General features: G+C 44.6%; 2 protein-coding genes across 2 annotated transcripts in view; one reads left to right on the top strand and one right to left on the bottom strand.

The window, feature by feature from the left end:
- PEX11A (peroxisomal biogenesis factor 11 alpha) overlaps positions 1 to 23,238 on the bottom strand; it is a 49,281-nt gene extending 26,043 nt beyond the window's left edge. Inside the window, exon 1 of the mRNA XM_064376291.1 lies at positions 23,144 to 23,238. The gene's annotated coding sequence lies outside the window, so the exon portion shown is untranslated. The remainder of the gene's footprint in view (positions 1 to 23,143) is intronic.
- Positions 1 to 25,991, top strand: part of WDR93 (WD repeat domain 93) — a 41,975-nt gene that overhangs the window by 5,860 nt on the left and 10,124 nt on the right. The window contains exons 4-14 of the mRNA XM_012463859.2: positions 1,225 to 1,303; positions 3,149 to 3,264; positions 4,749 to 4,787; positions 9,013 to 9,097; positions 13,352 to 13,523; positions 16,970 to 17,040; positions 17,543 to 17,629; positions 18,997 to 19,116; positions 20,857 to 21,070; positions 23,865 to 23,928; positions 25,796 to 25,952. Coding sequence (XP_012319282.1) covers positions 1,225 to 1,303; positions 3,149 to 3,264; positions 4,749 to 4,787; positions 9,013 to 9,097; positions 13,352 to 13,523; positions 16,970 to 17,040; positions 17,543 to 17,629; positions 18,997 to 19,116; positions 20,857 to 21,070; positions 23,865 to 23,928; positions 25,796 to 25,952 — 1,204 coding nt within the window. The remainder of the gene's footprint in view (positions 1 to 1,224; positions 1,304 to 3,148; positions 3,265 to 4,748; positions 4,788 to 9,012; positions 9,098 to 13,351; positions 13,524 to 16,969; positions 17,041 to 17,542; positions 17,630 to 18,996; positions 19,117 to 20,856; positions 21,071 to 23,864; positions 23,929 to 25,795; positions 25,953 to 25,991) is intronic.

The raw sequence follows: 25,991 nt of genomic DNA, 5'->3' as shown, positions 1-25,991 counted from the left end.
GAAGATGGAAATTAAAATCACAATGAGATATAATTACACATGTATTAGAATCCTCAAATTAAAAACACTCACCAAAAATAGGCCAAGCACATTGGCTCACACCTTTAATCCCAGTACTTTGGGAGGCAGGCAGGAGGATCACTTAAGGCCAGGAGTTTGAGACCACCCTGGCCAACATGTTGAAACTCCATTGCTACTAAAAATACAAAAATTAGATGGGCATGGTGGCAGGGACGTATAGTCACAGCTAGTCAGAAGACTGAGGCAGGAGAATTGCTTGAACCTGGGAGGTGGAGGTTGCAGTCAGCTGAGATTGGCCACTGCACTCCAGCCTGGGTGACAGACAGAGCAAAACTGTCTCAAAACACACAGACAGACAGACATACACACACCCCCCAAAAATAAAAATATAATGAAAAAAGAAAAAATTTTAAAAACGAAAATAAAAGCACGCACCATACCAAATGCTGGTGAAGACGTGCGACAATTGGAACTCTTCCTGTGCACAAATTTGTCCATAGGACAAGTGACATGATTTCTTCAACAAATAAATGGTAAACAAAAAAACAAATTAAGAGACAAGAAATACATTAGGCTGGGCATGGTGGCTCATTCCCCTGTCATCCCAGCACTTTGAGAGGCCAATTTGGGAAGATCACTTGTAAGCCAGGAGTTCGAGGCCAGCCTGGGCAACAAAGTGAGACTCCATCTCTCCTAAAAATTTTAAAAATTTGCAAGTCTTAAAAAAACAAACAACAAAAGTATAGCGTAACCATTCACATTGAGCCTCTCTGACCTTGAGCAGGTTTCATACTAGGGTCACATTCAGTCTCTACTATAGTCTAGATAGAGCCTTTTGTCCAGCAACTACCAGAGTTTTCAGTGTCATGTAGAATTTATCTCAGTTCAGTTGAATAATTGGATGCCAGCACAGGCTTTAGAGTTTGCTCAGCTGACCAGGAGATCCAATAGTATGCCACAAGTCACCAGGAGTCTTTTAAAAAAACAGGAAATAAGTCCAAAAATCTTAGAAAGAAAAGCGAGTCCTACTTCTTTACATACCATCTTGTCCAATTCCGGTACAAAAGTGGGAAGTTTGAAGCATCTTTTCATGACCCAAGCTTTAAAAGGATCTCTGTTCCTGAGAGCAAACCACAGAAGCCCTGAAATACATTTTCTGCCAGCAGGCTATGCCTATTCTATCAACATCTCTTTTCTTTTCAGGATGATACCAGCAAGCAAACTACCTGTATAAAGATGGAGATCTCTCAAGGAGGGGACTTTGCAGCCTTCCTCCTACAAGGCAAGATTAACCAAAGATTTCAGACTTTCCGTCTCTTCTAAATGATTGCTTTTGTCCCTCCAAACCTTTTATTTAGAAATTACTTTCGATTTAAAGAAGAGTTGCAAAGATACTACAGAGTTCCCTTATGCCCTTCACCCAGCTTCCCTAATGCCAATGTTCAACATGGCTGCACCACATTTGTCAAAACTAAGCAATTGACGGATGGTTTCTCGGCCTTTCCTCATTTTTCATGGCCTTCACATTTTTAAAGAGTACCAGTCAGGTAGTTTGTAGAATGTCCCTCAATTTCAGTTTGTCTGATTTTTTTCTCATTATTCAACTGGAGTTAAGGATTTGGGGGAAAATACAGCAGAGCTGACATGCTTTTCTCATTGCGTCATATCAAGGGGTACGTGATAGCCTGACTCACTACTGCCAGTATTAACCTTGATCACTTCAAGTGGAATCCGCCAGCTTTCCCCACTGTAGAGCTACCTTTTTTCCCCTTCCCATCCTCTGTAAGGAGCAAGTCACTAAGTCCAGACCACACTCAAGGGGAGATGATAGAAGTATCACCTCCTGGAGGTAGGAGAATCAAATAATTTTTGGACATGTGTTAAAACCACCACAGTCATTAGTAAACATTTTGAGGGAGATACTTTGAGATGATGTTGATGTGCTGTTTCTCTTTAATGTTGTTTGTTTGTTTGAGACAGAGTCTCACTTTTTTTACCTAGGCTGGAGTGCAATGGTGCAATCTCAGCTCACTGTAACCTCCATCTCCTGGGTTCAAGTGAGTCTCCTGCCTCAGCCTCCCAAGTAGCTGGGATTACAGCCATGCGGCACCACGCCTGGCCAATTTTTGTATTTTTAGTAGAGACGGGGCTTCTCCATGTTGGTCAAACTGGTCTCAAACTCTCAACCTCAGGTGATCTGCCCACCTCGGCCTCCCAAAGTGCTGGGATTACAGGCATGAGCCACCGTGCCCGGCCTCTCTTTAATGTTTTACCCACCAATCTTAGCACTCATCATTGGATCTTGCCTGCTGCAGTTATCACTGGGACAACAGAACATAATTTATTCAAATGCTTGTTGCCTTGATTTTTAACCTTTACATATTTAGATATATGGCATATGGGCCTCTATTTTACTCTTGGCCAATCCCCCTCCAATGTCAAGTATTTGAGGAAGATACGCATTTTATTTTTATTTACTTATTTATTTGAGATGGAGTCTTGCTCTGTCACCCAGGCTGGAGTGCAGTGGCATGATCTCAGCTCACTGCAACCTCTGCCTCCCAGGTTCAAGCAATTCTCCTGCTTCAGCCTCCTAAGTAGTTGGGATTACAGGTACCCGCCACCATGCCCAGCTAATTTTTGTATTTTTAGTAGAGACGGGGTTTCACCATGTTGGCTAGACTAGTCTTGAACCCCTGACCTTAGGTGAGCTGCCCACCTCAGCCTCCCAAAGTGCTGGGATTACAGGTGTGAGCCACCACGCCCAGCCCCATGTATTCTTTTCTTTATGTCAATGAAATTTACCATTCGCAACATGGAAAATGTGGGTGCTGGGCAGAGCAGTTTGGTTTAAAAACTGTGTTGCCTGAGTACTGTTAGTGTGAGAAGCCCGTTTCTCCTTGATAGGTGGTGGGGGTTGAGGGGATCACTCTCCAGGGGAAAGTTGTGTGGGGAGTGAGGACTTGCAAAAACCATTGCAGAACTGCTTCTCCTTCAATGTGTCAAAGTTGCCTGCTACAGAGGTGGCGGGTCTCCGTGCCAACAGTTCTGAGAAGACAGGCCATTTCCCGGAGGAAACTTTGGCTCTCTGACAGTTGCTCAATGGTTCTCTGGTTTCCCAATGCAGGAGCCGGAGACGTTTGGCTGGATGTGTATAAATTGCCCAAGGAGACTTGGCTCAAGGAAGTGGAGCACCCCCAACTCACTTCAAATCCAAAGAAAAAAGTCAGACAGCTGCAACCGGTAGGAAATATCTCTGCTTTCAGCTGATGTTTCTCCCCACCCCTGACCCACATCTAGCCCAAGTTCTCCTTGGGAATTTATGATGAATGAGGCCTCTGGGCTTTAATAGAGGACAACAGGAATATCGGCCCCTGTCTCCCAAGTCCACTTCCTTTGGCTAAAATAAGGTATTAAAAGGTAGCAGTGTCTTCAGTAGTGGGAATCCTGGTCTCTCTCTAGTCCGGGAGTTGCTGAGCCCACCCCCAGGCACTTCTCTGGCAGGACAGTCTTTTGTCCTGACTCCTGCTTCACTGGTCATCTTTTTTCCCTCCTGGCTATTGATTCAAATTCCATTAAATTTTCCAGACTATGGTACAAAGAGGTTGTTCTCAATATACAGAAATATATATATATATATTTTATATTATCCTTAGAAAGTAGAAACTCTACCATTTGAGTTTATTTATATATGATGCCTGGGCCTTGTGCTGTGTTTCTAAGATATAGTTGCTCAGTAAATATTAAGACTTAATTTGCTTATTTATACAATGGATGCTCATTATTTTTATTTTTAAACCAACACTAATATATTAACTGAGCACCCCTTTAAAACACATTGTATTGGGTGCTAAATAAATTAGTGAAATTATTACTATAGGAGACCAAGATCAAGACTCCCTTTCTCTGCTGAGCTCAAGTGGCTTTGAATAAATGCCATTCTCCCCAGTGAATGCCTTCATAATGGAGAATAGTCCTGCGTCCCTAGGAAAGTTACTAGCCGAGAGAGCTTCCTCCTCTAAGCTATGACAGAATTTTGTGATTTGTACCCCTTTTTTGATACTTCTCATGTACTACCTAGGTTTTTAGTTATCCTGTTATGCATGAAAATCCTTTTGTCTTCAATGGATGATAAATTTCTCTATTGTTAAGACCATACCTTCTGCTTTTTATCAACCAATCCCATAGTATCATACTTGGTACTCAAAAGATGTCTTTTTGGAGGGACTAATTTGCTATCCAAATGGAAAAAGCACCTTGAATGGGGTAGTTTCTCACCATCAGCCACTTCTTTTTCATACACTGAGAAACAGCCAACAAATGCCAGGTACAGTGGTAGTTCTTTTACTATAAATTATATTTAGTATTAGTTAAATGTAATTCTCAACATTACCGGTATGTTTTGCCAATCAGAAATATTTGCTTCCATTTACATTCTTGTAATGGTGTTCTGACTGAGCTCCTCAACTCTATTCATTCAGATTTCCTCTTATTGTTATTAACTATTTCCTGTTTCCCCAACTACTTTTTAAGATCCTGAAAAATAGGGATCGTGTGTTGAAGTTCTGCAGGCCAGAGGCCCACACAAATACTGGCCCTCCATATCCACTGCATGAATTCACTCTCACAAGAGGAACTGAGGGGAAGAGAGCGCATGCTGGAAGATTAAAGGGCTGGCAAACATACATCAAACCTGTTGTGAATTAACTTCTCATTTTTCTCCTCAGAATACCCTTGGTCCCACTTCTGCAGATCATTTAGAAATGGTAAGAAACTTCAAGGAAAATCTCCAGAGAGACTTAAGGTTGCATTTTAGAGATTTTTGGTTTTTATTTTTATTTATTTGTTTGTTTGTTTATTTTTTGAAACGGAGTTTCACTCCTGTTGCTCTTGTTGCCCAGGCTGGAGTGTAGTGGCGCCATCTCGGCTCACTGCAACCTCTGCCTTCTGAGTTCAAGCGATTCTCCTGTCTCAGCCTCCCGAGTAGCTGGAATTACAGGCATGTGCCACCACACCCGGCTAATTTTGTATTTTTAGTAGAGATGGGGTTTCTCCATGTTGATCAGGCTGGTCTCAAACTCCCGACCTCAAGTGATCTACCCGCCTCAGCCTCCCAAAGTGCTGAGATTACAGGCATGAGCTGCCACGCCCGGCCCAAGATTTTTATTTTTACTTGAAATTTACCTTAAATGTAAAATATACTAGTAAAATGTTCCACTGGGGCACTGTTTTCAATTCTCTGTGACTTAATCTTGTGCCTCATATCCACTGAAGTTGGCCTCCTGTCCTTGAGAATAGGTGACCCCCCCAAGTCATCTCCCTTACCTGAAGTTAAGGGAGCTTACATTTCAGGGCCCCTCACTTAAAGTGGTATGTTCATATGGTCATATATTTTTGTAAAATTAGCAAAGGTAACATGTTTTAACTATGATCACTTAATCCCACTGCCTCTTCACACTAACTTTCCTCTGTTACAATTTCCCCCATATTAGATGGAATTACAGCGGCCATGGGCATTTTGTGTGCATATTCTATGTTCTTTTTCTTAAAAGACGGTCCCATGAATCCCAGATTTGCCCCTACCAAGATAACAGCCCAGTCCACCAAGCCGAGTAACCTGGGGGGTTTGTCTTTGTTTTAGAATACCTTACAAAACAGAGCAGGTGGGACTCCATGTTTGGGTCCCCTTCCGTGAACACTCATGGAAACCATCTTTCTCTCTCCTGGATTTCCCCTCTGGGGTCCCCTTCCACACTCTCTTGTGGAAGCCTGTCTTCCCCTCCTAAACTCTATCTCTCTCTATTCCTTCCCACTCAGTGTGGAAGCTGCTTTCCTCTCCTGGATTCCATCTTTCTGGATTCTCCCACTCAGTGTGAGAGTTAGCTGTTTCTTTCTCTCTCCTTTTCCTGTTTCTCTGTCTCTAAATAAATCACTTTCTACAAAAAAAGAAAAAAAGAAGAAGAACACAGCAGGTTACCTAGAGCTTCCTGGCTCTTCCTCTGAGACCAGGAACACACCACGCTTTCAGGAGGCATGGCTCCTGGAGGACTCAGGCATGTCAGTAGAGTGGTGGTGAACTTCTGAAATGGAAGTCTCTCACCAGAGCCCCTTCTTTTTTCCCTTTCAAAGTTATGTTAGGACAGGCACTGTGGCTCACACCTGTAATCCCAACACTTTAGGAGCCTAAGGCAGGAGGATCTCTTGAGCTCGGGAATTTGAGACCAGCCTGGGCAACATGGTGAAACCCTGCCTCTATAAAATATTAGCCAGGTGTGGTAGCATGTGGTTATAGTCCCAGCTACTCAGAAGACTGAAGCAGGTGGATGGCTTGAACACTGGAGGTGGAGGCTGCAGTGAGCTGAGATTGCACCACTGCACTCTAGCCTGGGCGACGGAGCAAGACTCTGTCTCACAAAAAATGATAAAAAGTTACATTATATTTCAAATTACACAAATAATATATGAACACATCACTCTTGCAAAAGTCAAGGAATTCAGATAAACAGCCCTCTCCGAGGTAACTGCCATTACTAGCTTGATGTGTGTTTTCTAGATCTTCAGTGTGTATTTACATTCTTATATTTATTTTGAAAAACAAAGTTTTGTTTCATGGAATTTTTTTTTCTATGTTAAGTGGGATCATACTGTATATATTTTCTTATAAACTTGCATTTTTGACTCATCAATTTGTTTGCACATTTTTTTCTTTTCTATTTTTTCATTTTGAAACAGGGGCTTACTCTGTCACTCAGGCTGGAATGCAGTGGCATGATCATGGCTCACTGTAGCCTCAACCTCCTGGGCTCAAGCAATCCTCCCGCCTCAGCTCCCCAAATCTAAGACTACAGTTGTATGCCACCATGCTTATCTATTTTTAAAAATTTTTTTATAGAAAAATATGTTTTCCAGGCTGGGCATTATTTCTTCTTAAAATGTTGCATAGAATTTACTAATGTGTCCATGTAGTCCTGGAGCTTTCTTTGTGGAACTACAAATTCAGCTTCTTTAATAGATAAAGTGCTATTCTGGTTATCTGTTTCTTCTTGAGCAAGCTTTTGTATCTTGTGTCTTAGGAGTAATTTGTCCATTTTGTTTAAGTTATCAAATTTATTGGCTTAAAGTGGTTCATAACATTCCATCATTATCCTTTCATTATCTTTAAAATCTACTGTGATGTCATCTCTCTTATTCCTGATATTGGTAATTTGTGTCTTCTCTCTTTTTTTCTTAATCGGTTTGGCTAGTTTGTCCATTTTATTCATCTTCTCAAAAGAACAAGCTTTTCGTTTCATATATTTTTCCCTGTTGTTTCTCTGCTTCTCTCTCGCTGATTTCCAGTTTGCTTTTTATTATGTCCTTTGTTCTGCTGACTTTGGGTTTAGTTTCCTCTTCTAGTTTCTTAAGGTAGAAGCTCGAATCATTGAGATCTTCTTTTCTGATATAGGCATTTAGTGCTATAAACTTGTATCTAAATACTGCTTTAAATTTTGATGTTTTTATTTCCATTCAGTTCTAAGTACTTTATAATTTGCTTTTGTATTTCTTCTTTGACTAGTAGATTTTTAGAAACATGTTATTTAGTGTCCAAATATTGGAAATGTTACAGATAGCTTTTTTAAATGGGCTTCTCATTTAAATCCATTGCGATCAGAAAACATACTTTATATATTTGAATTATTTTTAAGTTTATTTAGACTTGTTTTATTCCCACAATGTGGATTATCTTGTTAAGTGTTTATGTGCACTTAAAGGAGTGTTTCAAGACCAAGAAAGCTGTTACTGGTCAGGCTGTTCAAGTCTTCTATCTCCTTCCTATTTTCCTTTTATATCCTTACTATATTCTTACTGGTTTTCTGTTTATTTATTCTGTGCTTATTGAAAGAGGAATCTCTAAGATTGTAGATTTATCTTTTTTTCTTTCACTCTTACGAATTTTTGCTTCATGTATTTTGAAGCTGTGTAATTAGATGCTTAACAATTTGTAATGTTACATCTTCGGATGAATTGATCGTTTTGTCATTATTCACTGACCCTTTGATTCCTGATAATATTCTTTGTTCAGCATTCTTCTATGTCAAATACTAATATAGTCACCCCAGCTTTCTTTTGATTCATTTTAGCAAGATATATCTTTTTCTGTACTTTCATTCTTAACATATTTGTATCATTATATTTAATATAACAAGTTTCTTTTTTTCCCCCCGTATGGTTTCAGAAAGTGGTTCATAAAATGAGTTTCTTGGCCACATGTGGCGGCTCACACCTGTAATCCCCGTACTTTGGGAGGCAAAAGCAGGGGGATAACGTGAGCCCAGGAGTTCAAGACCATCCTGAGCAGCATGGTGAGACCTTGTCTCTGCAAAAACTAAATTAGCCGGGGGTGGTAGTGCATATCTGTGATCCTAACTACTTAGAAGGCTGAGGTGGGAGGATTGTTTAAGCTCAGGAGATCAATGCTGCAATGAGCTGTGATCGTTCCACTGCACTCCAGCCTGGGTGACAAAGCAAGATCCTGTCCCACAAAAAAGAAAAAAAAATTTCTTTTTGACCTCATATAGTTGGGTGTTGCTCTTTCTGAAAAAAATCATTTCAAAGATTCTCACTATGTTGCCTAGGCTGGAATGCAGTGGTTATTCACAGGCATGATCATAGCACATTGCCACCTCAAACTCCTGGCCTCAAGCGTTCCTCCCACTTCAGCCTCCAGAGTAGCTGGGACTACAAGTGTGTATCGCCATGCCCAATAAGGGTCTTGCCTTTTTATAGAGTCTGACAATCTCTGCCTTTTAACTGGGGGTATTTAGACCATATACATTTAATGTGATTATTTATATGTTTGGGTTTAAATCTGTAATCTTGCTATTCACTTTCTATTTGTCCTCTTTTGCTTCTTTTCCCTTCCTTTTCTACCTTCTTTTAAAATTAGTGTTTCTAATTATTCTACTTCCTCTCTTTTCTTGGCTTATTAACTATCCCTTTTCCTTGTTTTAGGATATAAATGTTTGTTTTAAAGGAGACATTAAATTGACTCTTCCGGTTTACACAATGAAGATCAAACCACCTAAACCTGTTACAGGTAAATGATTCAACTCTCTCTCCTTTGCCATTGATTTCTCTGTTTTTCCCTCCTTGCCCCACATGTTCTATCTTTTCAATTTATTAGCAACAATATCAAAATTACATAGTTTTAAAGAGGAAATTTTTTTTAAACTCATAAGCTCTGAGACATTAAAACAAAAAATGTAAGTAATACAATTGTATTACATACAGTTAACTAACAGAATTGGAAGGTCAGGAAAGAAAGAGATCTTTTCTGAATTGCCAGGTTGAGTTCATTTATTCCTACATTCCTGTGCTAATTTACTTGACTGCTAGTTGTAATACATTCATTCGTACATTCCTGTGTTAACTTATTCATTATTATTTGCTGAATGCCCATAATGCACCAGGCACAAAGATGAGTAAAACACCTCTCCTCTCCTGCACTCTAAAAGTTGATAGTCTACTAAGGGAGAATGGCAAGAAACCACCATAGTGGGATGTGACAACTACAGCAAGGGGGACCATCTGCCTGTCTCGGAGTAAACAAAGGCTTTACCAGAGAAAGGGACATTTGGGCAAAGTGTCAAAGAATGGGACTTGGTCAAGAGGAGCAGAGAGGATAGCTATTGTAGGCAGCGAATACAGAGGATATCCTCTCAGCATTTACACATGATCACAAAGACATAGCTATAAGAATGTTCATCTCTGGTGGTCTAGTGGTTAGGATTAAAAAAAAAAAAGAATGTTCACGGTAGCCTTATGTACAGAGGTGAAAAATTGGTTAAATAAAATCTGGGCCTGTGTGGTGGCTCATGCCTGTAATCCTAGCATTTTGGGAGGCCAAGGTGGGTGGATTGCTTAAGCTCAGGAGTTCAAGATCAGCTTGGGCAACATGGCAAAACCCTGCCTCCACAAAAAAATACAAAAATTAGCCGGGCAGAGTAGTGTGCACATGTAGTCCCAACTACATTAAAATTAGGAATTTCAAATCAAAGATATCATTAAGAGCATGAAAGAGCAAGCCACATAGAGGGAGAAGTTATCTGCAAAACACGTAAAACCCACTGATGGTCCATGTCCAGAATATATGAAGAATTACTACAAATTCTTAAGAAAAAGAGAGATAATCCAGTACAAAACAGGCAAGAGTACTGCACAGGCTATTCACAAAAAAAGATTATTTAAATGATCAAGAAACATGAAAAGGTGCACACCATCACTAGTCTGCAGGGAAGTGCAAATTAAAACCACAGTGAAGTAGCACAGCACATCCACTAGGATGCATAAAATTAAAAAGACTCACCACACCAAGCGATGGCAAGGATGTGGAACAATCAGTACTCCCATACATTGCATTTAGCAATGAAAACTGGTACAACCACTTTGGAAAATGGTTATTATCTAGTAAAGTTGATAATAATTTGTATCCTATGACACAGTATTTGCACTGCTAGGTGACAGGGTGACCAACCATACCAGTTTGCCTGACTGAGAGGTTTTCTGGGAGGTGAGATTTTTCAGTGCAAAACTAGGAAACTCGTAAGCAAGCCAGTTTGAGTTGGTCACCCTACTTCTCGGAATGTACCCATAGATTTGCAAGCAGGTGTGTCCCAGGAGACATGTATATGAATGGTAATAGTGACATGGTTTTTCATAGCCCCAAACACAAAGCAACTAATGTTCATCAATAGTAGAACAGATAAATTGTACTATATTCAATGGAATACTATATAGCAATGAAAATGAACAAACTGCAACTACACACAGCAAAATGGATAAATCCCATGAACAATACTGAGCAAAAGAGGGCAGTCATAGAGTTAACACTGCATGGTTCCCCTTATGTACAGTTCAGAATCCAGCAACATGAAAAGATGCATGTTTAGGTGATAAAAGCATAAATAAATGCAATGACGTGGCTACCATAAAAGTCAGGAGAGTGGCTGCCAACTCTTCCCAAAGAGTTGTGATTAGAAAGATGCCCTGGGAATCTTCTAGTGAGCTGGCGATGCTCTATTTCATTTTTTTTTTCTTCTTTCCTTTTTTCTTTTCCTTTTTTGAGACAGGGTCTCCCTCTGTCACCCATGCTGGAGTGCAGTGGCACAATCTCGGCTCACTGTGACCTCCACTTCCCAAGCAATCTTCCCACCTCAGCCTCCCAAGTAGCTGGGACTACAGGCACACGCCACCAGGCCTGGGTAATGTTTGTATTTTTTTGTAGAGATAGGATTTTGCCGTATCGCCCAGACTGGTCTCAAACTCCTGGGCTCACGTGATCCTCCTGCCTCAGACTCCCAAAGTGCTGGGATTACAGGCATGAGCCAACACACCCAGCCGATGTTCTATTTCTTGACCTGAGTACATAATACCAGAGGTTTGCTTTATAGTAACTCACTAAGGTATATATTTTATGCTCTTTTCTGAATGTATGTTATACTTCACAATAAGAAAAAGGTTTAATAACTAAAAATAAGCAACAATGAAGAGGATCTATAGTACTAACATGAAGTAATCTCCAAAATATTTTAATAAGTGAAAATACAACGGGTATAATGTATAACGGCAATTTTCAAACTTTAGCTGCATCAGACTCATTTGGAGAACTCATTAAAACACAGATTGTAGGCCAGGCGTGGTGGCTCATGCCTATAATCCCCAGCACTTTGGGAGGCCGAGGCAGGTGGATCACAAGGTCAGGAGTTCAAGACCAGCCTGGCCAAGATGGTGAAACCCCATCTCTACTAAAAATACAAAAATTAGCCAGGCACAGTGGTGGGTGCCTGTAGTCCCAGCTACTCAGGAGGCTGAGGCAGAGAATCACTTGAGCCAAGGAGGTGGTGGTTGCAGTGAGCTGAGATCGTGCCACTGCACTCCAGTCTGGGTGACAAAGCAAAACTCCACCTCAAAAAAATAAAAATAAAACTCAGATTGTTTGCCTATAGTCTCAGCTACTCAAGAAGCTGAGGTGAGAGGATTGCTTGAACCAAGGAGTTCGAGTCAAGCCTGGGCAATGTAGCACAACCCCCATCTCAAAACACAACCAGATGACTGGACCCCACTACAGAGTTTCTTCTATTCCAGTAGGTCTGGAGTGGGCCCTGAGAAACTGTATTTTTAACAAGTTCCCAGGTGACTCTTACACTGTTGATCTGGCATCATCCTTTGAGAACTACTAGTGTATAACATGGCACTATGTGTTTATAAAATAGGTGTCTCCCTCTAGAAAGCTATGCAACTGTCAGTTGGGCGAGGTGGCTCACGCCTGTAATCCCAGCACTTTGGGAGGCCGAGGTAGGTGGATCACAAGGTCAAGAGATCGAGACCATCCTGACCAACATGGTGAAATCCTGTCTCTACTAAAAATACAAAAATTACCTGGGCATGGTGGCACATGCCTGTAATCCCAGCTACTTAGGAGGCCGAGGCAGGAGAATCACTTGAACCCGGGAGGCGGAGGTTACAATGAGCCGAGATCATGCCAGTGCACTCCAGTCTGGGCAACAGAGAGAGGCTCTGTCTGAAAAAAAAAAGAAAGAAAGAAAGTTATGCAACTGTCTCTGAGGAAGCAGTCAAGGGAACTGTGGGATCTCCTGGGCAACTTGAGGGACCCAGGTGCCTTCCAAAGTGAACAGAATTCTGAAACTCAGGGTGCAAACCTGAAAATACAAAGAAACGCAGAAAATAAGTCATCCAGTTTTACTGTGGATTTAGGAACAGATGAAAAAGAGGGAAATGAAAGGTTATTGGGAAGAGAAGTAGTAAGAAAAATGATTGGCAGAGAATTTACCCAATTACCTTCCTTTTTTAAAGGAAGGTAATTGGGTAAATGTTGGCATAAGAAGAGACTGAGACTGCCTAATTATGTGAGTCTTCCTTCAGCAGGGGCTCAAAAGGGATAGTAATTGGCAGATTTGGGGCCTTCCTTAGCTGGAGAGACAGGGACGGTGATCTTAAGTCTCCAGTGCATTATCAACATTCCCCTGCCCCACCGCCCCCCAAGCCCCGGGCTTTGCAAATATTCTGTAATCCAGAAGCAGAGAGAATGATGCAGGTTGAAGATACAGAAGAAGAGGGACAGCAGCTGCTGCCTGCCTGGGCTCTGTGAGCTGGTAGGGCACAGGAGAGGCTGGGAGAAGACCGAAGACCTGGTCTTACAGACCAATTGCAGAGCAAGAATGGATTTCTGAGGATGAGGGATTCTGCAGGAAACTGGGAAATGGGGAAGTAGGGGAAAATCAGGAAGGAAAAGTCAGATGGCTTGACTAATTCTGTAATGTTTTCAACCTAGGCACCACATTCAAAAGCCCCCTGGAAGTCTTTGCAAAGATAGAGGACTGCTACGGCCTGGGCTCCGGGCAGAATCACTTCATCAAGGACAGTCAGTGGGAGCGGCAGGCTGAGATCTTCAACGCTTCCTACAGGAAGTGCCTAGATGGGGAGTGGGAGGAGGAGCCACTCAGGTAAGCCCCTAATCCCGGGGAAGCCGGGGAGCCTTCCCAAGCTTCTGCTCTTTTGGCACATACAGGAGTCAACCCAAGGACCTGAATTAATCTGAAATCTAAAAGCTCTTTCTGGGACTGTGCACAGTGGTTCATACCTGTAATCCCAACACTTTGGGAGGCTGAGGCAGGAGGACTACTTGAGCCCCGGAATCTGAGACCAGCCTGGGCCACATGGTGAGACCTTGTCTCTAAAGTAAATAAATATAAAAGCTCTTTCTGGTTTGGGAGAATTTTCAGAGACCATCAGTAGATCTTTTAGAATGTTGTGTGAAGATTGTTAAAATACAGTCAGAACAACGACTGATAAAACAGAGTTAAAAGAAGAAACAGATATCTATGGAAAAGAGAAATAGAACTGATTTTTGTTTTATATATGACATCTCTTTTTAAAATTTTTTTCTGGTTATCTAAAAAACACAGAGGCCAGGCACTTTGGCTCACACCTGTAATCCCAGCACTTTGGGAGTCTAAGGCAGGCGGATCACCTGAGGTCAGGAGTTCCAGACCAGCATGGCCAACATGGGGAAACGCTGTCTCTACTAAAAATACAAAAGTTAGCCAGGCATGGTGGCAGGTGCCTATAATCCCAGCTACTCGGGAGGCTGAGGCAGGAGAATCACTGGATCCCGGAAGATGGAGGCTGCAGTGAGCCAACATTGCCCCACTGCACTCCAGCCTGGGTGACAGAGAGAGACTCCATCTCAAAAAATAATAATAAAAAAAAAATGCCACACATCTGTAGCCATCTGATCTTTGACAAACCTGACAAAAACAAGCAATGGTGAAAGGATTCTCTATTTATTTTATTTTTATTTTTTATTTTTATATTTTGAGATGGAGCCTCACTCTGACAACAGGCTGGAGTGCAGTGGCGCGATCTCAGCTCGCTGCAACCTCCGCCTCCCAGTTCAAGTGATTCTTCCACCTCAGCCTCCCGAGTAGCTGGGATTACAGGCATGGGCCACCACACCCAGCTAATTTTTGTATTTTTTACTAGAGACGGGGTTTCACCGTGTTGGTCAGGATAGTCTCGATCTCTTGACCTCGTGATCTGCCTGCCTCAGCCTCCCAAAGTGCTGGGATTACAGGTGTGAGCCACTGCGCCCAGCAGATTCCCTGTTTAATAAATGGTGTTGGGAAAATTGGCTAGCCATATGCAGAAAGCTGAAATTGGATCCCTTCCTTATACCTTATACAAAAATTAACTCTAGATGATTAAAGATTTAAACATAAGACCTTACACTATAAAAACTCTAGAAGAAAACCTAGGCAATACCATTCAGGACATAGGCATAGGCATAGACTTCATGACTAAAACACCAAAAGCAATGGCGGCAAAAGCCAAAATAGACAAATGGGATCTAATTAAACTAAAGAGCTTCTAATTAAAAGAAACTATCATTAGCGTGAACCGGCAACCAACAGAATGGGAAAAATTTTTTGCAAACTACCCATCTGACAAAGCGCTGATATCCAGAATCTACAAAGAACTTAAACAAATTTACAAGAAAAAAAACAACCACATCAAAAAGTGGGCAAAAGATATGAACAGACACTTCTCAAAAGAAGACATTTATGCAGCCAACAAACATATGAAAAAAACTCATCATCACTGGTCATTAGAGAAATGCAAATCAAAACCACATTGAGATACCATCTCGCACCAGTTAGAATGGCAATCATTAAAAAATCAGGAGACAACAGATGCTGGATTTGGAGAAATAGGAATGCTTTTACACTGTTTGTGGGAGTATAAATTAGTTCAGCCATTGTGGAAGACAGTGTGGTGATTCCTCAAGGATCTAGAACTACAAATGCTACGACCCAGCAATCCCATTACTGGGTATATACCCAAAGGATTATAAAACATTCAGTTATAAAGACACATGCACACATATGTTAACTGCGGCACTGTTTGCAATAGCAAAGACTTGGAACCAACCCAAATGCCCATCAATGATAGACTGGATAAAGAAAAGGTGGCACATATACACCATGGAATACTATGCAGTCATAAAAAAGTATGAGTTTATATCCTTTGCAGGGACATGGATAAAGCTGGAAACCATCATTCTCAGCAAACTGACACAAGAACAGAAAACAAACATCGAATGTTCTTACTCATAAGTGGGTGTTGAACAACAAAAACACATGGACACAGGGAGGGGAACATCACACGCCGGGGCCTGTGGGGGAATAGGAGGCTAGGAGAGAGATAGCAGGGGGTGGGGGGCTAGGGGAGGGATAGCATTAGGAGAAATACCTAATGTAGATGACGGGGGGATGGATGCAGCAAACCACCATGGCACATGTATACCTGTGTAAAAAACCTGCATGTTCTGCACATGTACCCCAGAAGTTAAAGTATAATAATAAAAATAATAAAAATTAAAAAGGAGATGAACTTAAAAATAATAATAAATAATAAAAAACACAGAAGATCCTAAAGACAAATGAAGTCACCACTACCAAGTTTTTCTCTATTTCCTTCCTGCCTTTCTAAATGTATTATAGCATAGGCATATGATTATAATACAGGACTTTCTAATCTTGGTGAGCAGTCAGGTCTCTGTAGCTCCTAGTCAAAGATAACTGCCCCCAAGATGAAGTCAAAAAATTAAAATTAAAATTAAAAAAATGAAAAAGAAGGTCTCAGCAGCTCCATGTTGTGCTGGAGAGCCCCAGTCTTTGAAGTATCAATGAGGGAGCTGGTTTTAGGAATTAGGTCTCCTCATAGCCACTGTGGATCTTGTGCTCACATGGGAAGTGAAATCTCTCATCATGTTGTCAAGTGGACCTTGAATTCTCTTACTTCAGGACACAAATTCCTAAAGCTAATTGCTCACAACAGCCCCCTGCTACTGACTGGAACTATGACAAGATTCAGTGGTGAGCTGGGGCTGGCTCCGGCGGCACATGAGATTATTAGGGTTTTGCAAGCCAGTGGTTAATCCATTGTAGTTGTCCATTGTGGGAGCACTCACACCGTAAAAATCTGCACACCCTACAGACTGGGGCCTTTTTTAAGAGACCCAGTTTATCAGCACCACGCTGGTTGTATTGCCCCTGAGATAAGAGAACATCTATGTAGATCACCCAACTCCGCTCTTTAAGGAGATCTTTCCCAAAGCAGAGGTGGCTCTCCAAAGGACAGTCCTCTCTGGTGAAAGCTTGGCACACCACACTGGCCTAGGAGGGACACCCAGCCCCACCCAACCTGCCCTCACCAGCATCCAAGGTCAGTGCATAGGACCAGTACCTAGAATGTGATTTGCTTCACGGCCCTCTACCCCTGGGAAGGTCCATTCTAACTATCTATTCTGGCTTTAGGACCACGACTCTGCCAGCATCTCTCCTTGCCAGGGAGTCTGCATGGCTCTGACTCATGTCTCTTTCTTTCCCAGTACAGCCACCTTCTATTTCCTTCTTCCTAGCTGCCTGTTTGCAATGCCCACGGGAGTCAAGGGCCCCTCAGGTAAATGAACATGAAGTGTGTGGTTGTCCTAGCAAGGGATCACCTTGGGGAAAGCCCTCAGTGAGCAGTCCTAGAGACATTCCTCAGCAAATCTGGCGAGGCAGGAGGGAATGAAAAGGGGAGTTAGGTTGTCAGCCATAGCCCGTCAGCTTCTCTTTGTACCTGTGGCCCCAGAGCACATGTTCCCTGATCGCAGCGGCTGGCACTGTGGCGGGCACGAGCCCACACCCACCTGGCTGCTTCTGGAGATCAATTTGTCTTGTAGAAGACATTACTTAAAACACAGGATGCGAATTTTCTAGATGTGGAAGCAGCCAAGGGGCAGTTATGACTGTCCTCCCTACCAGGAAGGCAGGTGGGTGCCAAGAACAGCCCTCATGGGGCTGCCCAGTCCCCTTCCACTTCAGACTTCAAAGCAGCTTCCTCTTGGGCAAACACCTGTGCAAACCAAAGGCCACCCAGGCTTCTTATGTAACACCCATTTTCTCTCTCTTCTCCCCAGGAATGGCCTGTGTCCTTGGTGTACACTGGAGCAGAAGTCACAATTTCTTCCTGTATTCACTAAACCGAACTCTAAAGGATAAAGCTGGTACTCCACTGCTGAGATGGAAGTTGCCTAAGCTCAGGGCTTGCAGACATGTCCTTCCCCAGCTTAGCTGAGAGCATGTGACTGGCACACATCAAGCATCACTTTAGGGACCAGAGCTAGGCAGGCAATAGAGGGCTTGGTGGGTATAGTGTGACCCCAAGAATCTGTCTCTGAAATGCCATGTTCCTTAAAGACAACAGGTCAATAGGGACAAAGTCCACAGTCAGGTCCGCAGAGCTCTTTAAGCAGCTAAGAGAAAAAGAGAATAGGCTTGGATCAGAAGGTCAGTGCTCATCCCAGCCCAGCTGTCTGCAAACCATGTAGTCTCAGGCCAGTCACCTCACACCCCAACTCGTTTTTCATGTAAAACACAGAGCTCATTAATTACACCACCGCTGTCTAGTGCATGCATTTGTTGAAAATAGCAAAATCCAGAGAGTTTCTGTATGTGAAAGCTCTTTGAAATTGAAAGGCACTAAGGAAATACAGGTTGTTGTTTTACAAATTGATGGAGGTTGCCAGGCATGGTGGCTCGTGCCTGTAATCCCAACACTTTGGGAGGCAGAGGCAGGTGGATCTCTTGAGTCCAGGAGTTTGAAACCAGTCTGGGCAACATAGTGAGACCCTGTTTCTACAAAAAATACAAAAAATTAGCTGAGCATGGTGGCATGCACCTGTAGTCCCGACTACTCAGGAAGCTGGGGCAGGAGGATCGCTTGAGCCAGGAGGATGAGGCTGCAGTGAGCTAAGATGGCACCACTGCACTCCAGCCTGGGTGACAGAGTGAAACCCTATCTCAAAAAAAACAAAAACAAAAAGAATTAATGGAAGCAGTTACATGAGCAAGTTTGCTCTGTGATAATTCCTTCAACTGTACACTTCTTATACTTTATATTATACTTTAAAAGTAACATTAAAAAATTCACAAAGGAGGAATTTCTTTTCTTCCATCCCTTTCCCAGGCAACCTGGCTTCTCATCTCCTTCTAAGCTGACTGTATGGCCTTGAGCAAGTCACTTCTCTGCCTCAGTCTCCTCATCTATAAAATGGGGATACTAATAGGATCTATTCATAGAACCCTGTGAGAATGCAATGAAATGACATGAAGTGCCTAACACAGTATCTAGTACCTAGAGCATGCTCATTAAATATTAGCTGTAGAGTGTTAATAGTGTGACATTATCTTATCATCCTAGGCAAGGCGAATAACATTTCATAGAGAGGAGGAACATGGTGAGTCCAGGCAGGTGTTCCTGGCTCCCATTCCCTGAACAGGCAGGCCAGTCTGAGTCACAGGTTGTGCAGGTAGAAGGAATGGGTAGGTGCAGGGTCTGGGGGAAGCTGGTGAGTGTTGTCCTTACCTCTAGACCCCGAGGGCGTGTGGCCCTGTGCTGCACCCATTGTAGCCTCTCAGCTCAGCTGTTCCTCCTCCTACCTGGTGCTGGCCTGCGAGGACGGCGTGCTCACGCTGTGGGACCTGGCCAAGGGTGAGCCCTCCCTGCCTCTCTACCTAGTACCTGGGTGGGACTCTGGGCAGTGAGGCTGGGAACTCCGGAATTCCCGCAGGCTCTGAGCCTTCTGTTACCGCTGTGTTCTTGACGTTGCCTTGGGGCACTGGTCCTGCTCTCCCCTCATTCATTTATTCAACATTTATTGGATATAATATGTGCTAATGCTTCCCACTGCCCATGTGTTTATTGAGTGTCTTCTGTGAGCCTGGCCCTGTACCAGGCTCTGGAAGTATGACCATTGCCTTCATTATTACACTCCAATGAAGAAATATCTCTGGCACCGTACAGGGGATCATGGTGGCCTCACCCCTCCTCCTCCCAGCCCCCCAGCTCTCTAAATAAGTGCGTCGTCCCTGCTATTCCACCTCACTGTTAAGAGACCTATAAAGCAGTCAAAGCAAGACCAGCAGCTATTCTGGGTGGGTGGCACTGTGGGCTCTAGGGTCCCGGGTCCAGCTTTGCAGATACAGAAATCAATGATATTGCTTCCTAAATTGGTCAGCCTCTAGGGAAGCACCTCCCTCTAACCAGACTGTGTAAAAGGCCATTAGTGACTCAGTGGTTTGCCATTTTGCAGATGGAGGTGTATTTTCCTGGGGAGTGGAGATGGGCCATCTTCACTGGGCAGCCCTCCTGGCAGCTGCAGAGCATCCGAGATAGCACCCTGCTTGTTGGGTGGCTTGTTATCAGACTGGGGAGCTGAGTGTTCTCAGGGAGGCAGGTGTCTGTCAAGCCAGCGAAGTGCTTCCTCACTTGGCTATCACTTTCTGAAGAATGCAGTGATTATTTCAATTTTGGAGGATATTTTCCCCACACACTGCTAAGATAAACACCACTAAAGACCCTCCTTTCTCTTACTTATCGAACCAACAGCATTATCACAGAAGCAAAGGATAGCGGGCCAGGCACGGTGGCTCATGCCTATAATCCCAGCACTTTGGGAGGCCGAGGTGGGTGGATCACGAGGTCAAGAGATCGAGACCATCCTGGTCAACATGGTGAAACCCCGTCTCTACTAAAATTACAAAAATTAGCTGGGCATGGTGGCGCATGCCTGTAGTCCCAGCTACTCAGGAGGCTGAGGCAGGAGAATTGCTTGAACCCAGGAGGCGGAGGTTGCGGTGAGCCGAGATCGCGCCATTGCACTCCAGCCTGGGTAACAAGAGCTAAACTCCGTCTCGGGGGAAAAAAAAAGAAGCAAACGATAGTTCAAGAAAAGAAGAATGATCATGATTTCACAAGCCCTTGACCAAAATAACCTGTTATCACTTTTTTCTGGATATTGAGAAGTTCTTGTTGTTTGGCTACACGCACACACACACGCACGCACGCACACACACACACGCATGCGCACCACTTTTCCTTCCCCTGCTCATACGCCTTTGCATCCCATGGTGAGCTGTATGGGCAGGGGAAGGAAAGGTCCCTGGCTGGGTGGTAGCTTCCTTTGGCTCCAGTGCTGACTCTGCCCTCCTCACCGCTCTCGGTTCTCCCCCTCCCCAGCTCCTCTCCAGACACAGCAGCGTTCCCCTGCAGGGGGCTTTCCTCTCGCGCTGGGCACTGGCTTTCCTGGTTTGCTCTCACGGGGTTCTCATTGCTCGATTTTGCCTTCACATCCTACAAGCCCCTCACACACTTGCTGGTCCCAGCCCCTGCGTCCGCGGCGCCCTCCCCTACCCGCTTTTCATGACCGGCTCATGTGATTCCTTTCTCCAGGATTCCCTCTTGGGGTCGCTGCTCTTCCTCAGGGATGTTTCTGCCAAAGCATTCACTTCCTAAAGTATTTCTTAGTCCACAAAGGACAGAATATGTATCCTGAAGGTCCAGTGAAATCCCAAATGAAATGTGTGGTGCTGTGCACAGACGCCTCCCTCCATCTGGTGGAGGCCAGCGGGACCCAAGGACCCACCAGCAGTGTGCTTGTTGAGAGGTCAGTAGCCTGAGGGCGGGATGGGGGTAAATAACCTGCCAGATAGATGATTTTAATTGCTATTTAATAGTAAAATCTGACAGCCTGTCTGATGAGAGTCTACCTTTTGTATAGTCATCACTGTCCTGGTGAGCTTCTGAAGATCACCAATGTCATAGATATTTTACAATTTTTTTTTTTTTTTTGAGATGAAGTCTTGCTCTATCGCCCAGGTTGGAGTACAACCTTCACCTCCCAGGTTCAAACGATTCTCCTGCCTCAGCCTCCCGAGTAGTTAGGACTATGGGTGCCTGCTCCCACGCCTAGCTAATTTTTGTATTTTTAGTAGAGAAGGGGTTTCACCATCTTGGCCAGGCTGGTCTTGACCTCTGGACCTCAGGTGATCCACCCGCCTCAGCCTCTCAAAGTGCTGGGATTACAGGCATGAGCACCACTCCCGGCCAAATGTTACAATTTTTTCTAACAAAACTGTATGAGAGCACAGACGACAGCTGCTATGGTTTGACCGTCCCCTCGAAAACTCATGTTGAAACTGAATCCCCATGGTGGCAGTACTGTGATGCAGCGCCTTTAGGACATGGTTGGATCATGCATGAACAGATTAATAGGGGAATGGATTAATGGGCATCATGGGGGTGGAAACGGTGGCTTTATAAGAAAAGGAAGAGGTGCCTAAGCTAGAACACGAGCACACGCAGTCCCTCACCGCGCCACACGCTGTGCAGTCTCAGCACTCTCTAGACAGTCCCACCAGCAAGAAGGCCCTCACCAGCTGCAGACCCTTGACCTTGCACTTCTCAGCTCCAGAACTGTACGAAATAAATTCCTTTTCTTTATACGTTACCCAGTTTCAGGTATTCTGTTATAAGCAATAGAAAATTGACTAAGATAACGTCTTTCCTATCCCATACGGCCAAGAAGAGGCTCATTTCTCCCACAGTAACCTTCCATCAGTTTCCCCAGGGATCTCTCTCTCTCTCTTTTAAACATTGAAAAACACCGGCTGGGCACGGTGGCTCACACCTGTAATCCCAGCACTCTGGGAGGTTGAGGCGGGTGGATCAGGCTGGTTCGAGAGCAGCTTAACCAACATGGAAAAACCCCATCTCTACTAAAAATACAAAATTAGCCGGGCGTGTTGGCATGTGCCTGTAATCTCAGCTACTCGGGAGGCTGAGACAGGAGAATCGCTTGAACCTGGGAAGCAGAGGTTGCAGTGAGCCAAGATCACGCCATTGCGCTCCAGCCTGGGCAAGAAGAGCGTAACTCCATCTCAAAAAAATAAATAAAATAAATAATAAACATTTAAAAATACTTAATGCAGGCAAATGAACTTGTATTGTGTGTGTGTGTGTGTGGGTGTGTGTGTGTGTGTAAGTGTAATAAAGAATAATGAGATCAACTCACCCAGACCTGTTGGAAAAAGATAATCTCCATTTCCATTTGGGCTCACTGTATGCCTCTCCCTCATCAGTCATTCTTGCTCCACCCCAAACACCTTATTAATTACCTAATGCTAAATAACAAAGTACCCCAATACTTAATGGCTGAAGAAAATAGTCATTGTTTAGTCCTTGAGTCTGCAGGTCAGCAAAGTGGGCTGAACTCAGTCCATTCTACTGGTCTTACCTGGGCTCTCAAATGTGCCTTCAGGCAGCTTGCAGTGTGCAGCTCTTTAGGGAGTGGGGCTCTAAGATGGCTTGGCTCACACACCTGGCAGTTGGCAGGTTATTGGCCAGGGCACCCCGGTTTTCCTCATGGTCTCTCCTGCAGGCTAGCGCAGGCTTCATCACATCGTAGTCTAAGGGTACCCAGCAGCAGGAGAGGGCAGCCCTCATGCACAAATGCCTTTCAAGCTTCTGTTCATGTTACATTTGCTAATGTCCCATTGGGCAAAGCACATCCTGCAGCCCTGCCCATATTCAAGAGGTAGAAAATCAGACTCCATCTTTCAATGGGAGTCACTACCAAAAACAGCTAATTGCTTTTCAATCTACCACACCATTTTTCTAAATTCATCATTCCTTTGCTTTAAGAATTCACCACATTTAGGTCAGGCATGGTGGCTCATACCTGTAATCCCAGCACTTTGGGAGGCCAAGGCGGGTGGATCACTTGAGCTCAGGAGTTCAAGACCAGCCTGGGTAACATGGTGAGACCCCTTCTCTGTGAAAAAAAAAAAAAGAATTAACTACATTTGTATGACTGTATCTCTAAACAGTATATTATTTAGCTTTGCACATTTAGGAAACTTCTAAAGGAAGCCATATTCTATCTATTCTCCAATTTTCTTCTTTCACTATCTTTCTTTTCCCTTTCCTCCTTTCTTCCTTCCTTTCTTTCCTGTTTTGTTTTGTTTTTGAGACAGGGTCTCACTCTGTGGCCCAGGCTGGTCTTGAACTCCTGGACTCAAGCAATCCTCCTGCCTTGGCCCCCAAAGTGCTGGGACTGCAGGTGTGAGCCACTGCACCCAGCCTCCAACTTGTTTTTCAGTGGTATTTCTTCTGTATCTGGCTTTGCACCATTGTTCACAAGAGCCATACATGTTGATGCATGTAGCTCCAGTTCTTTTGTTTTCATTACTGTATTGTATTTCATTGTATAATATACCACATGATGTAAGCATCCTCCTACTAACAGGTATTTGGATGATTCCTAATTTGTTGCTGCTGTGAACAGCCTCCTCACATGTCTTGGTTGCTCTGAATTTCCCCAGGGTATGTGTCTAAAAGAGGATATCAACACTTTTAAACTCTTAAAGTAGGAGACTGTGTGTGTGTTTTCTGTCCTGTAGGCCTGTGAAGCACCTGGAAAAAACCATCTGTGCAGTGGCCCCAGTCCCAGCCTTACCTGGCATGGTAGGTTCCCCATGCCTCTCATTTCTCTTCTGTGAATGTGCTCATCTATCGTTTAGAAAATGCTTACTGAAGGCTTGTTATGTGCTAGACACTGGACTCCCTTTTGGGTTTACAAATAGAAAGTCCCTGCCTTCACGGAGCACACAGCTCATGTGGGAAAACAGAGAAGTGGCCAGGCAGCTGCCCTAGAACATGAGAAAGGCTGTGATTGGAACTTTTTAATAGATGCACGGAACAGAGAGAGGGGTCACCTAACTCAGCCCACAGAAGTTGGTGGCAGGGGAGGACAGTGTGTTTTCTGGAGGAGGTGACAGCTGAGCTGAGCCAGAGGAATTGAGGAGGCAGCACCATGGAGGCGAGAGAGCACCATGGAAGTTCCGGTGCCGGCAACAGGAGAATACTGAGGGACGTGGGGAGGGAGGGGCTGGGCCAGACCGAGGAAGGTCCTGTACCCTGGGCAGAAGGGTACAGATATGCCCCTGTGTGGGGTGGGGCTCAAAACAGAGAGGTCGGAGGAGGGGAGCAGCATGTTTAGAGACGGGATGGAGAGCTCGCAGATGAACTCCACATGCTGGGCCACCTGCGGCTGCTGCCCAAGGACTGAGAGCATGCACGGTTGATCCTCACCTGCAGAGCTGATTCCCCGGTCCTTGGTCCTTACAGGGCCCACTGAGGGGAATGCAGGCCTGGAGAGAAAGTCTGTGATTCCTGGTGTGGCCCTGCAGAGGGCGAGGGGCCTACAGGACCCCCAGGGGAGGCTCCAAGAGAGCCCAGGGCTGAAAATGTAGATTCCGTGCTCACCAGCCAGGTAGAGTGAGTGAGTGAGTGGTGGCTGAAGTGCGGCGGCGTGGGGGTGGGGGGTGGGGGGGGGTGGGGGTGGGGACAGCAGGTTCTCCTAGTTAAAGAGAAGCAGTGAATAGGGAATAGGGAGGAGGTTCCCATGGGCACTACCATCACTTACAGGACCTGGAAAAGCAGTTCCCAAAGTGACTGAGAGGGGCCCCAGGGAAAACTGCGTGGGGACAGTCCTGCAAGCTCAGAGAGGAGAGTTTGAAGGAAGTGAGAGTAGTGTTCTGTGCTGCGGAAAAACCAAGAACACGGTGGAGACAGAGGACGGGAGACAGAGGGCTGGAGGTGGGGGAGTGGACAGGGTGTGGAAAGACCCTTGTGTGGGGCGGGGGAAGTGGCGCAGCAGCTTGAGAAGGATGTCAGGTCAAAGGGGGTGAGTCCTTTCTAAGGACGGGGTGAGTTTAGTATGTTCATTACAGAGAGGAAAGAGCCCAGGCAGGAGGGAGAACCCAGCTCGGATCCCAGGCCAGGAGAAACTGTTAGCTGAGCAGGGTCAGGAGGCAGTGGGAGGGAAAGGCGGGAGCACAGGTGAGAAACGGAATCTTGGCCAAATAGAGGGTGAGCTCTTCAGCAGAGATGCAAAGAACTTGGAAGAGACGCCAGGGAAAGGGGGAGGGATGGGTAACCCTGGAGCAGATGGCATGTGGAGGAGGGCCTGCTGGCTGAGGGGGACCCCGAGAAGTCAGCACACGTGTGTGCAGTCCCCAGCAGTCCTGGATGGATCTGGAGGCGGGGACCCAAGATTTTAATTAATTAATTAATTAATTAATTATTTTTATACATGGGGTTTCACCGTGTTGGTCAGGCTGGTCTTGAACTCCCGACCTCAGGTGATCCGCCCGCCTTGGCCTCCAAAGTGCTTGGAATACAGGCGTGAGCCACCACGCCCGGCCTGACCCAAGATGTTTTACGTCCAGCTGCTTCTCTCGTGCCTCACTGGGGTGACCTCTACACTCAACCTTCCTGAGAGGGTCAGAGTCCAGTAGAAGCCCCTGCTCAATGTCTCTTTGCTTCCCAGGTGCTCATCTTTTCCAAGAATGGCTCCGTGTGCCTTATGGATGTGGCTAAGCCTGAAACCATCTGTGCCTTTGCCCCCCCGGGAGCCTTTCCTCTGGAGGCCCCCTGGGAGCCAGTGTTCGTCGTGTCTCGACACCATCCATGTTTCCTGCTCCGAGGTACAGAAAGGGACGAGGGCTAATGCCCACTGACCATTT

This window comes from Aotus nancymaae, unplaced genomic scaffold (assembly GCF_030222135.1).
Source record: "Aotus nancymaae isolate 86718 unplaced genomic scaffold, 86718_ANA_hifiasm-v0.15.2.pri h1tg000014l, whole genome shotgun sequence".
NCBI lineage: Eukaryota > Metazoa > Chordata > Mammalia > Primates > Aotidae > Aotus > Aotus nancymaae.
Note: the sequence above shows the minus strand (reverse complement) of the source record. Positions and strands in the feature narration are given on the sequence as shown.